This window comes from Oncorhynchus masou, chromosome 17 (genome assembly GCF_036934945.1).
Source record: "Oncorhynchus masou masou isolate Uvic2021 chromosome 17, UVic_Omas_1.1, whole genome shotgun sequence".
In the NCBI taxonomy this organism is placed as follows: Eukaryota; Metazoa; Chordata; class Actinopteri; order Salmoniformes; family Salmonidae; genus Oncorhynchus; species Oncorhynchus masou.
Window position 1 is genome coordinate 38,280,742 of NC_088228.1, and position 13,744 is coordinate 38,294,485.

The 13,744-nt window shown below is 40.3% G+C and overlaps 1 protein-coding gene across 1 annotated transcript in view; it reads right to left on the reverse strand.

Moving 5' to 3' along the window:
• The window catches only part of LOC135559001 (uncharacterized), a 29,138-nt gene extending 19,213 nt beyond the window's left edge, over positions 1 to 9,925 (reverse strand). The window contains exons 1-6 of the mRNA XM_064993290.1: positions 9,808 to 9,925; positions 4,428 to 4,485; positions 4,091 to 4,120; positions 458 to 544; positions 224 to 283; positions 50 to 121 (exon numbers count right to left, since the gene is read on the reverse strand). Coding sequence (XP_064849362.1) covers positions 50 to 121; positions 224 to 283; positions 458 to 544; positions 4,091 to 4,120; positions 4,428 to 4,478 — 300 coding nt within the window. The 5' untranslated portion in view covers positions 4,479 to 4,485; positions 9,808 to 9,925. The remainder of the gene's footprint in view (positions 1 to 49; positions 122 to 223; positions 284 to 457; positions 545 to 4,090; positions 4,121 to 4,427; positions 4,486 to 9,807) is intronic.
• Between the last annotated feature and the right edge of the window lie 3,819 nt (positions 9,926 to 13,744).

Here is a 13,744-nt window from a genome sequence, read left to right on the forward strand (position 1 = left end):
TATACTATGACACATTTTTCTTCAATGAATCCAGAAGCACCGAACATACCTGCTTGAAGTCGGTCTCATCTTCTCGGAGATCAGAGGCCTTAATCGGTGAAATGTCCATTTCTGTTGAGCCCTGATGAAGAGACAGTGGTTTGAGACTAAAGGCCTGAGAAGGTTCAAACTAAGGCAGAGGAACATGACATGTCATTGTCAAAATCTGTGTGTGTGCATGTACCTTTATGTGCTCTGCCTGTATCCTCTTGTGACTGCCGTTTCTGGCCATAACATTTGGTTCCTGATATTACCCGCGTACCCATGCGGAAAAAGATACAATTTCAATGAGATATGAAACATTTGAGATTTACTGGTCATGTCTCTCTATGGAACCTCTCTGCCAGTACAAGTTTATGCCAGCAGTGTGTAAGGGATGCAGTAGTGTGGTGGTTATGGTGGGAGCTGATAGGCCTACCTTTGCAGTGGGTCTAACTCTGGATGGAACCACTGGAGTTCTGGCTTGTTTCCCTCTAGTCTCTGTCTGGATCAAGTTCCTGTTGGCCTGACGGACAAAAATAGTCTGTTCTTATATTTTCAGCTGAATTGTATACCCGATCCAACTGATTTGAACACTCACAGATAAATTATTTTTCTCATCATTTCTGATGAGGAAAATCTTTGTCGGGTAAAAAACGTTATATCTTTGCTAAATGAAATATAATATATATGAAATATAACCAGGAGGTAGACACATCCCACATAAATCAATGTCTGAATTCAAGCAGTGGCAGTCGGTGCCTAAAGATGAGGAGGATGATTATTTTTTATATTACAGCATATTCGATGACTGTCATTCATATTCCAGTCACCCAGCTCAATGTAACATGGATATGTTTAGGCTACTTACTAGTGATGCACCATTATGGCGTTTTTGGCTGATATCTGATATTTTCCTTGCCAAAAAAAACGATACAAATAACTGATATAAAACAAAATTGTGGCCTTTTAAGCATTCTAGTACAGTTAAATAGTTAACACACACGCACATGGACGCAGAAGTCTAAGGCACTGCATCTCAGCGCAAGAGGCGTCACTACAGTCTCTGGTTCGAATCCAGGCTGTATCACATCCAGCCGTGATAGGGAGTCCCATAGGGCGGCGCACAATTTGCCCAACGTCGTCCGGGTTTGTAAATAAGAATTAGTTCTTAATTAACTTACTTAACTGACTTCCTAGTTAACTAAACGTTACACACACACACACCACACTGACCAAACACTTATTTTGAAGGCATTTACGTGTGTCCCCATTGCCGGTAAAACATAATCAAAACCTATTTATTTCACTTACTTACCGTTTCCTTGTTCATTTGTTCAGTTTAATTCTCAACCACGATTTCTATGGTATGCCGTTTGGGTCTTTGCGTGTCAAAAAATATACTATTTAACACTATTTGACTTGTCAAATAAATGTGTTGACCAATCAGGACCTGAATATGAACCTACGTCACATAATAATGTAAAGCGTTCATACATTTTTACGTGGTGACTACACATTGATTACACTATCACTCGTATTTCATATGTCACGATTCATCTATATGTATGCTATGCTGCTAAAGTTGTCTCGCACACTTAACAGTGATGGTCATAAAAAAAAGTTAGCTAGCTCATGGATGCAAACAATGTTCTCCTCCCAAGAACATAGCAAAGCGACATAATCTGTTTCAGTAGCTATAGCTAGGTGTCATCATCTAAAATAACCCTAATTTATACGACAGTTCATATTTGATTAATGGTGGTCGGACCCGTCTATGTGAGACTAGCCACAAAAAGGATTGGCCACAAGTGGGCTTTGCGGTTAGCCTTGAAAATAAAAGTATTGCATAATGCTACTATTTGTATTCGTTTGTATCACTGCCAATGACATACTTTTATTTTGAAGGCAAACTGCAAATTCCACTAGTGTGCCTAATCCTTATTATGGCTTGCTTCACAACACATAACCACAGTCCGGTTGAGCCTCAATTTGCTAGATGAAGCGAGTTGGCTGCTTATAACGTAGCATTGGGCAACAGGGTTAATTAGCAGGCTAGTTATTTTCGTGAACTGAAGTTCAATTTCAATAGGCGAACAACAAGTGGCAACCTAGCTAATATGTACTCACAAAGAATCCTAAATCATTGCTAAGAATAATGAAAATGACTGCAGTTTCTGGCCATTCTCTTCATGCTGGTTGTATTGGTGCTAGCTAGGTACCAAGCTAAAGCTAGCTACCCCAGAAGTTGCGGTCGTGGCCGGTGTTTGCTTGTTTGCTGACTTTTTGTACAGCTTTGACAGTGCTTCTGTATCTTTTTTGACACACAAAGAGCCAAACTGCGTTCCAAATGAAGCTATTAGCAGTGATGCTATTACTGTGTAACTCCAGTTGGGCAACATCGGAAAAATAGCGCACCTGGTTGTGTTAACCGGTGCTCAACCAGTCTGCGAAAGCCAACATCACCCACAACAGAGAAAGGTTGATTGTCAAGGGCAATGAATTCCATTATCTTGGCTTTAATGGATTTCGCCTTTGAGTTGTTACTTTTTCAAATGACAGCTTGACTTGTTGATTGCTTGATCCACACAGCAGACATTGTGGGCTAGTTTAGGAATGCTGTGTTGCACATATAGCTCAAAATTTTACATGCCGTCATTAGGCATGTACCTATGTTATATAGGTATGTATGTCAGCTTTGACATGGTTTTGCACATCGGGCGTCAAGCTAGACATTGGCCGATACCGATGTTACTGTTTTTAGCTAATATCGGCCGATTCTGATGTGTTCACCGATATATCGTACATCCCTACTACTTACTATATGATACTCGAACTTGACCTATACCCATCATGAGGTTGCTATAACCTAGCCTATGAATGAACGTTTACAACATAGGTGCACAGGTCAAGAGAAATTTGAGTAATCAATGTGACAGACGTTGTGCAAAGCGGTATTGAATGTGTCAATCTTGCCTGCATCTAGCTGATCTAGGGCGTAATCATTAGTCCAACAGTAGCAAAAGATGTTCTACTGGACACATTCAGGTACGTTTATCCACTTTCTTTCATTTTTCAACAGAATCGGAGGAATGAATACACCCTGATCACATGCAAAATCAGTTCACTTTCATAGCAGCCAGATCGTTGTATAATTCTATCTATGCGCTCTCCTCAACTTTTCCCTTCACTTGTGGAGTTCAGTGCACAAAACATCAGCTGTCTGTGACCAAGTGGAAAACCCTTTCCATGCCAAACCGTCATATGATAAACACTAAACGCTACATACAGCCTATATCGTTGTCATTGTCATTAACTAATTTTAAGTTAACAACATAGCTAATAATAATAATAATAGCTAATAATAATAATGGGTTAGTAAACCAGCTACAATCAGGCAGTACAGTGTACAGTTAGCAAGTAGTTTAGCAGTTACACTGGCGGGCTCTGGTGGCAATAAATTAATGAAACCAAAAGCTTACCTTGACTTGGAAGAGTTCCACTGTTGGATATCCCATAGCAAGCTAGATAAATAGCATCTCTCTGTTTAGAACCGGGTTTTTGAGTAGTCTAAACTAGCTAGCTTACATTAGCTGCATTTGATAGCTAAATAAGAGAAAGTGAGGGTGGAATTTTTTTTTAAATATTGCTTCTTTATTTTTGAAGAAATACATTTGTTCAAAACTGTTCAACTATTGTCTTTCTCTTTGAGTCAACTACTCACCACATTTTATGCACTGCAGCGCTAGCTAGCTTTAGCTTATGCTTTGCGTACTAGATCCTGTCATTGGGTGGACAACATGTCAGTTCATGCTGCAAGAGCTCTGATAGGTTGGAGGACTTAATTCAAATGTAAATATATGGAAGGGGTGAGAACCATGAGCCTCCTTGGTTTTGTATTTGAGTCAATGTACCCAGAGGAGGACAAAAACTAGCTGTCCTCCGCCTACACCATGGTGCTACCCTACAGCAGGGTTTCTCAAACAGAACAGAAGTTTCAAACATGACATTACATAACTCAGGAGGAAGGGGAGTCCTCTGTAATCTAAAGCTTTTAAATTTTATAGTATACCTCCTTTGCAGGCTTCGGTGGAGGTAAAGGCTGTGGAGAGAGGGATGTAACGAGAGAGGAGATAAGAGTTAGTGTATTCAACTATGCGGTATTGACAGTAGTCCTATGTTCAGCTTAATGTTCTTTCTTGGTTTATTCATCTGAAATTGTGTTTATAGAACTATGTCTTCAGTGTTCGTTTTGTAACGAGTCTCGTAATGTATTCAAGTAAAGTTTTGATGTGGTGGTTTGTGTTATAGGGTCAGATAGGTTTTTATAATCTTGTTTTTTTAAGTAGAAGTGTTTTAGAAGTGTGGTATAAGAGATAAGTTGTTTTCCTGTAGTAGTATGCTCTTACCTGTTTCTGTTGATTTCTTTTCACATCTGGCTTCAACGTGCACTGTTCCATCCTGCCTCTGGGAAACCACAGTGATATGCTTGTAAAATCGTACAGGGCAAGCAGCAAAAAGGAAAGGGAGGGGAATAGGGCTTGCTTAAGACGCTCAGATCTCACAACAGACAACTGAACCAAGATCATTATCTTGTCGGTCAATCCGAAAACAGTGTCTACAAATGCTAATTTAGTTCAGAGGAAACCCACGGAGACCACTTCTTCCCTAACAGTAGCAGAAGTTTTAAAATATCAGTGACTATTGAAACTATACAAAATACAGACTGTGGCTGCACAAAGTGGTATAACGTCTCGATATGGAGACAATTCCAAGAGAGATCATGCTGTGAACCCCAATTTCTGTCTCCTACTGTATATGAAACACAACATGTAAAGTGTTATTCCCATGTTTCATGATCTGAAATAAAATATTCCTTACATTTTCCATACGCACAAAAAGCTTAATTCTCTCAAAATTTTGGTACACATTTGTTTACATCCCTGTTAGTGAGTATTTCTCCTTTGTCAAAATAATTAATCTACCTGACAGGTGTGGCATATCAAGAAGCTGATTAAACATACTTATCATCACAAGGGTGCACCTTGTGTTGGGGACAATAAAAGGACACTCTAAAATGTGCAGTTTTGTGCCACAGATGTCTCAAGTTTTGAGGGAAAGTGCAATTGGCATGCTGACTGCAGGAATGTCCACCAGAGCTGTTGTCAGATAATGGAATGTTAATTTCTCTACCATAAGCCACCTCCAACGTCATTTTAGAGGATTTGGCAGTACATCCAACTGGCCTCACAAGCTCAGTCCATGTGTAACCACGCCAGTCCAGGACCTCCACATCCGGCTTCTTCACCTGCGGGATCGTCTGAAGAAAAACTAGTTCTGATTGTCTGGGCCTGGCTCCCTAGTGGGTGTGGGTGGGCCTGGCTCGTGAGTAGGTGGGCCTATGAACCCCCATGGCTGTGCCCCTGCCCAGTCATGTGAAATCAATAAATTAGGGCCTAATTCATTTTTTTCCATTGACTGATTTCCTTCTATGAACTGTAACTCAGTAAAATCTTTGAAATTGTTACATGTTGCATTTATATTTTTGTTCAGTGTGTCTATATATACAGTACCAGCCAATTGTTAATTGAAATGCATTCCTGGTGACTACCTCATGAAGCTGGTTGAGAGAATGCCAAGAGTGTGCAAAGCTGACATCAAGGCAAAGGGTGGCTACTTTGAATAATCTCAAATAGAAAATATATTTTTATTTGGTTTAACACTTTTTTGATTACTACATGATTCCACATGTGTTATTTCAAAGTTTTGATGTCTTCACTATTGTTCTACAATGTAGAAAATAGTAAAAATAAAGTTTGTGGTCACTTAGAAATGTCCTTGTTTAACATGAAAACATGCATGAAATGAGTTGCAAAATGAATAGGAAATATAGTCAAGACGTTGACAAGGTTATAAATAATGATTTGTAATTGAAATAATGATTGTGTCCTTCAAACTTTGCTTTAGTCAAGGAATCCTCCATTTGCAGCAATTACAGCCTTGCAGACCTTTGGCATTCTAGTTGTCAATTTGTTGAAGTAATCTGAAGAGATTTCACCCCATGCTTCCTGAAGCACCTCCCACAAACTGGATTGGCTTGATGGGCACTTCTTACGTACCATACGGTCAAGCTGCTCTCACAACAGCTCAATAAGGTTGAGATCTGGTGACTGTGCTGGCCACTCCATTATAGACAGAATACCAATTGTCTGCTTCTTTCCTAAATAGTTATTGCATAGTTTGGAGCTGACCTTTGGGTCATTGTCCTGTTGTAGGAGAAAATTGGCTCCAATTAAGTGCCGTCCACTGTGTATGGCATGGCATTGGAAAATGGAGTGTTAGCATTCCTTCTTCAATAACCCTTTTACCCTGTACAAATCTTCCACTTTACCACCACCAAAGCACCCCCAGACCATCACATTGCCCCCACCATGCTTGACAAATGGCATCAAGCACTCTTCCAGCATATTTTCATTTTTTCTGCGTCTCACGAATGTTCTCTGTGATCCGAACACCTCAAACGTAGATTTGTCTGTCATTAACACTTTTTTCAAATCTTCCTCTGTCCAGTGTATGTTCTTTTGCCAATCTTAATCTTTTCTTTTTATTGGCCAGTCTGAGATATGGCTTTTTTTGCAACTCTGCCTAGAAGGCCAACATCTCGGGGTAGCCTCTTCACTGTCGATGTTGAGACTGGTGTTTTGCAGGTACTATTTAATGAAGCTGTCAGTTGAGGACTTGAGGCATCTGTTTCCTTAACTAGACACTTGTGTACTTGTCCTCTTGCTCAGTTATGCACCAGGGCCCACCACTCCTCTTTCTAGTCTGGTTAGGGCCAGTTTGCTCTGTTCTGTGAAGGGAGTAGTACACAGCGTTGTACGAGATGTTCAGTTTCTTGGCAATTTCTCGCATTGAATAGTCTTAATTTCTCAGAATAAGAATAGACTGACGAGTATCAGAAGAAAGTTATTTGTTTCTGGCCATTGTGAGCCTATTATCAAACCCACAAATGCTGATGCTCCAGATACTCAACTAGTCTAAAGAAGGACAGTTTTATTGCTTCTTTAATCAGAACAACAGTTTCCAGCTGTGCTAACATTATTGCAAAAGGGTTTTCTAATGATCAATTAGCTTTATAAAATGATAAACTTGGATTAGCTAACACAACATGACATTGGAACACAGGATTGATGGTTGCTGATAATGGGCCTCTGTACGCCTATGTATCAGCCGTTTCCAGCTACAATAGTCATTTACAACATTAATAATATACACTGCTCAAAAAAATAAAGGGAACACTTAAACAACACAATGTAACTCCAAGTCAATCACACTTCTGTGAAATCAAACTGTCCACTTAGGAAGCAACACTGATTGACAATAAATTTCACATGCTGTTGTGCAAATGGAATAGACAACAGGTGGAAATTATAGGCAATTAGCAAGACATCCCCAATAAAGGAGTGGTTCTGCAGGTGATGACCACAGACCACTTCTCAGTTCCTATGCTTCCTGGATGATGTTTTGGTCACTTTTGAATGCTGGTGGTGCTTTCACTCTAGTGGTAGCATGAGACGGAGTCTACAACCCACACAAGTGGCTCAGGTAGTGCCGCTCATCCAGGATGGCACATCAATGCGAGCTGTGGCAAGAAGGTTTGCTGTGTCTGTCAGCGTAGTGTCCAGAGCATGGAGGCGCTACCAGGAGACAGGCCAGTACATCAGGAGACGTGAAGGAGGCCGTAGGAGGGCAACAACCCAGCAGCAGGACCGCTACCTCCGTCTTTGTGCAAGGAGGAGCAGGAGGAGCACTGCAAACATTTGTTTAATTTTTTTTTACCTTTATTTAACCAGGCAAGTCAATTAAGAACAAATTCTTATTTTCAATGACGGCCTGGGAACAGTGGGTTAACTGCCTGTTCAGGGGCAGAACGACAGATTTGCACCTTGTCAGCTCGGGGGTTTGAACTCGCAACCTTCCGGGTTACTAGTCCCAACGCTCTAAAGAACTAGGCTACCCTGCCTCCAGCAGGCCACAAATGTGCATGTGTCTGCTCAAATGGTCAGAAACAGACTCCATGAGGGTGGTATGAGGGCCCGACGTCCACAGGTGGGGGTTGTGCTTACAGCCAAACACCGTGCAGGACGTTTGGCATTTGCCAGAGAACACCAAGATTGGCAAATTCGCCACTGGCACCCTGTGCTCTTCACAGATTAAAGAAGGTTCACACTGAGCACGTGACAGACGTGAGTCTGGAGCACAGCCCTCCATGTGCTCGCCAGAGGTAGCCTGACTGCCATTAGGTACTGAGATGAGATCCTCAGACCCCTTGTGAGACCATATGCTGGTGCGGTTGGCCCTGGGTTCCTCCTAATGCAAGACAATGCCCAGACCTCATGTGGCTGGAGTGTGTCAGCAGTTCCTGCAAGAGGAAGGCATTGATGCTATGGACTGGCCCGCCCGTTCCCCTGACCTGAATCCAATTGAGCACATCTGGGACATCATGTCTCGCTCCATCCACCAACGCCATGTTGCACCACAGACTGTCCAAGAGTTGGCGGATGCTTTAGTCCAGGTCTGGGAGGAGATCCCTCAGGAGACCATCCGCCACCTCATCAGGAGCATGCCCAGGCGTTGTAGGGAGGTCATAGAGGCATGTGGAGGCCACACACACTACTGAGTCTTATTTGGACTTCTTTTAAGGACATTACATCAAAGTTGGATCAGCCTGTAGTGTGGTTTTCCACTTTAATTTTGAGTGTGACTCTAAATCCATACCTCCATGGGTTGATAAATTTGATTTCCATTGATCATTTTTGTGTGATTTTGTTGTCAGCACATTCAACTATGTAAAGAAAAAAGTATTTAATAAGAAAATGTCCTTCATTCAGATCTAGGATGTGTTATTTTAGTGTTCCCTTTATTTTTCGAGCAGTGTATATATCAGTGGGAGGCAACTCCTAGAATTTCAGCATCACTCATCTTTTTTAGAAGCTCATACCAACAGCACCTGCCTGCCAGCCAGGCACATCTGTATTGTGTTAAGTTGTTCCAACCCACAGCAACAAGCAACACATTCTTATAATAAAACACCTTGTCAAATAGCCTAATCTAGCTTTGAAAAACAAGCCAGTCCTTTGCATAATACTATAGAGTATTTGCAGTTGTTGAAAATATACTAAATTGTCATACTTAAATAAAAGTAAACATATCTTAATAGAAAATGACTCAAGTAGAAGTGAGTCACCCAGTATAATACAAGCCTACTTGAGTAAAAGTATCTGGTTTTAAATGTACTTAATTAGTGGTCGAAAAAATACTAAATTCTCACACTTGAGTTAAAGTTTCAAGTTAAAGTAAATGCTGTACATCACATTACTTATATTAATTAAGCAAACCAGCCAGCATGAATTCATTTTTCTTTTTTTACAGACAGACGGAGGGGCAAACTCTAACACTAATTTACAAACTCAGTATTTGTGTTTAATGATTCCGCCATATCAGAGGCAGTGGGGATGGCAACACATTATCTTGGTAGGTGTGTGAATTAGACCATATTGCTGTCCTGTCTGAGCATTCAGAATGTAACATGTAGGTTTGGGTGTCTGGGAAACGGTATTGGAGTAAAATGTACATATTTAGGAATGTAGTGGAGTAAAAGTAAACGTTGTACAAAATATAAATAGTAAAGTACAGTTACCCCAAAAAACTACTTAAGTAGTACTTTAAGGTATTTATACTTAAGTTCTTTACACCACTGCACACTTGATTATTTTAGAAGTGACTTACAGACAGGAAAGGGTCCCTATCCAGTGAAGAGGGATCCCAGTCCAAAACTTGTCAAAACGCTTTCTTTGTTGTTCCTCTCTGGTGATGAGGGTGTGAGACACGAAACTCACCTTTTTGTTTTTCTTACCTCTGTGCCTTGCGTCCCCAATTCACCTGGGAATGGGTTGGGCTGGCTGCTGCAACCTGAAGTCAGGGGTAGACGTAACGTAGTAAACGTAAATCGGTAACTCTCCATTTAGTATTATACATTGCGTTTCATATGGTGGATATTAATTTGTGGAAGTACATCAACCATGTCATATGATATATTACCAATTACAATTGATATAATATGATACAAATTACAATTCATATAATATTTTACAAATTACAATTCATATAATATGTTATGAATTGCAATTCATTCAATATGTTATGAATTTGCTTTATGAGACACAGGAGGCTGGTGACACCTTCATTTGGGAGGACGGGCTTGTGGTTGTGGAATAAGTGGAATGGTATCAAATACAAACATATGGGTTCCATTTGTTTGATGCCATTCCATTTGCTCCATTCCAGAGATTATTATGAGCCATCCTCCCCCAGCCAAATTCTCTAAAACGAAATGAACAAACAATTCTCTGGCAACAGCTCTGGTGGACATTCCTGCAGTCAGCATGCCAATTGCACGCTGCCTCAAAACTTGAGACATCTGCGACATTATGTTGTGTGACAAAACTGCACAAGGTGCACCTGTGTAATGATCATGCTGTTTAATCAGATTATTGATATGCCACACCTGTCAGGTGGATGGATTATCTTGGCAAAGGGAAAATGTTCACTAACAGGGATGTGTGTATGGAAAATATCTGGGATCTTTTATTTCAGCTCATGAGACATAGGATCAACACTTTCCATGTTGCGTTTTTATTCTTGTTCAGTATATTTATCACTGTTGTGCTATTGCAGTCAATATTCTATTCCATTCCTTTGCACTGTTATATCCATGTTATTACATGTATAGTTATTCTGTTGTATTTACTGCATCCATATATATACATTATCTCCCATTCTCTGTACCTTTCAGACCATTTCCATGTCCATACCCCTGTTTGGCAATAACGTGTGAGGTTGCCTTATTCCCTTGACCAATTAAAATAGGAGAGTATTCCTTCACTGTAACCATACCAAATGTAACATATCATACTAATTAGTGTCAGATTTACATTTACTATGTTACGGGTAGTCTATGAGACCAGGCTGGGGAATGGGGCGTGGTTACCTGGTCACCTGTGGACCAGTGTAACAGAGGAGCTAGGTTTCCTATGTGACTCTGACTCATAACTGTAGTTTCACTGTCTGCCATCTAAACAATGGATTATGTCTCAAAAATACATTGGCAATAAGAAAGGTCTTATCAGGAATAAATAAATAGATGAGATTTTAATAGACAAGATTAAAAGTAAATTAACAGCAGTTGAAACATCCTCCTCACCTTTTTTGGCTAGATTCAAGGGCTGGGTATAGTTGCTACCAAGATGAGAGACCATCTGGGAAAATTCAAATCAAATGCTAGTATTGTTGGCAAACCAGTAAGCCCATACATAGCCTTGGCTTTTTCCACATTTTGTTATCTTACATCCTTAGTCTAAAATGGATTAAAAATAAAAGTCCTCAGCAATCTACAGACTATACCACATAAAGATGAAGCGAATACAGGTTTTTAGAAATTGTTGCAAATTTATAAAAGATAAAAAACTGAAATACCTTATTTACATATGTATTCAGACCCTTTGCTATGAGACTAGAAATTTAGCTCAGGTGCATTCTGTTTCCATTGATCATCCTTGAGATGTTTCTGCAACTTGATTGGAGTCCACCTGTGGTAAATTCACTTGATTGGACATGATTTGGAAAGGCACACACACCTGTCTTTATAAGGTCCCACAGGAATTGTCCGTAGAGCTGCGAGACAGGATTGTGTCGAGGCACAGACCTGGCGAAGGGTACCAAAACATTTCTGCAGCATTGAAGGTCCTCAAGAACACAGTGGCCTCCATCATTCTTAAATGGAAAAAGTTTGGAACCACCAAGTCTCTTCCTAGAGCTGGCCGCACGGCCAAACTAAGCAATCGGGGGAGAAGTGCCTTGGTCAGGGAGGTGACACTGACAGAGCTCTACCATTCCTCTGTGGAGATGGGAGAACCTTCCAGAAGGACAACCATCTCAGCAGCACTCCACCAATCAGGCCTCAGTAAAAGGCGTACGACAGCCATCTTGGAGTTTGTCAAAAAGGCACCTAAAGACTCTCAAACCATGAGAAACAAGATTCTCTGGTATGATGAAACCAACATTGAACTCTTTGGCCTGAATGTCAATCATCATGTCTGGGGGAAACCTGGTACCATCCCTACGGTGAAGCATGGTGGTTGCAGCATCATGCTGTGGGGGATGTTTTTCAATGGCAGGGACGGGGAAGACTCGTCAGGATCGAGGCAAAGATGAATGAAGCAAAGTACAGAGAGATCCTTGATGGGAACCTACTCCAGAGTGCTCAGGACCTCAGACTGGTGCGAAGGTTTACCCTAAGCCCCCAGCCAAGACAACGCAGGAGTGGCTTCGGGACAAGTCTCTGAATGTCCTTGAATTGCCCAGCCAGAGCCCGGACTTGAACCCGATCTAACATCTCTGGAGAGACCTGAAAATAGCTGTGCAGCAATGCTCCCCATCCAACCTGACAGAGCTTGAGAGGATCTGAGAGAAGAATGGGAGAAACTCGCCAAATACAGGTGTGCCAAGCTTGTAGCATCATAGCCATGAAGATTCTAGGCTGTAATCGCTGCCAAAGGTGCTTTTTGAATACTTATTTAAATGTGATTTAAATTTCCACAACAAAAATATTTCTTAAAACCTGTTTTAGCTTTGTCATTATGGGGTATTGTGTGTGTATTGATGAAGAAAAACGATTTTAATCAATTTTAGAATAAGACTGTAATCTAACAAAATGTGGAAAAAGTCAAGGCATCTGAATACTTTCCCGAAGGCACTGTAGTCCAGTAGTGTCCAGGTCAGTGGTGATGAGGATGCTGCCATAGAAACTTTGCTGTACTTATGATCCTATGTTCTGTTAAACATAGGTCTGTGGACTAGAGGTCAACCGATTATGATTTTAATGACGATACCGATAATTGGAGGGCCAAAAAAAGCCGATACCGATTAATCTGTCATATATATATATATATATATATATATATATATATACACACACACACACATACATACTGTATATATTTGTAATAATGAAAATTACAACAATACTGAATGAACAATGAACACTTTTTTAAAACTAAATATAATACATGAATAAATCTATTTAGTCTCAAATAAATAATGAAACATGCTCAATTTGATTTAAATAGTGCAAAAGCACAGTGTTGGAGAAGTAAGTAAAAGTGCAATATGTGTCATGTAAAAAAGCTAACGTTTAAGTTCCTTGCTCAGAACATATGAGAGCTGGTGGTTCAATATTCCCAGTTAAGACATTTTAGGTTTTAGTTATAATAGGAATTATGACTTGTCGACTTTCTCTCTATACCATTTGTATTTCATATACCTTTGACTTTTGGATGTTCTAATAGGCACTTTAGTATTGCTTTAGTATTTGCTAGTACTGCTTGCAAATGCAGTAAAGTTTGAATGAATGCCTATGAGCCTGCTGCTGCCTACCACCGCTCAATCAGACTGCTCTATCAAATATCAAATCATAGACTTAATTATAATATAATAAACACAGAAATACGAGCCTTTGGTCAGTAATATGGTCAAATCCGGAAACTATCATTTCGAAAAAGCAAAACGTTTATTCTTTCAGTGAAATACGGAACCTTTCTGTATTTTATCGAACGGGTGGCAACCCTAAGTCTAAATACTGCTGTTATATTGCACAACCTTCAATGTT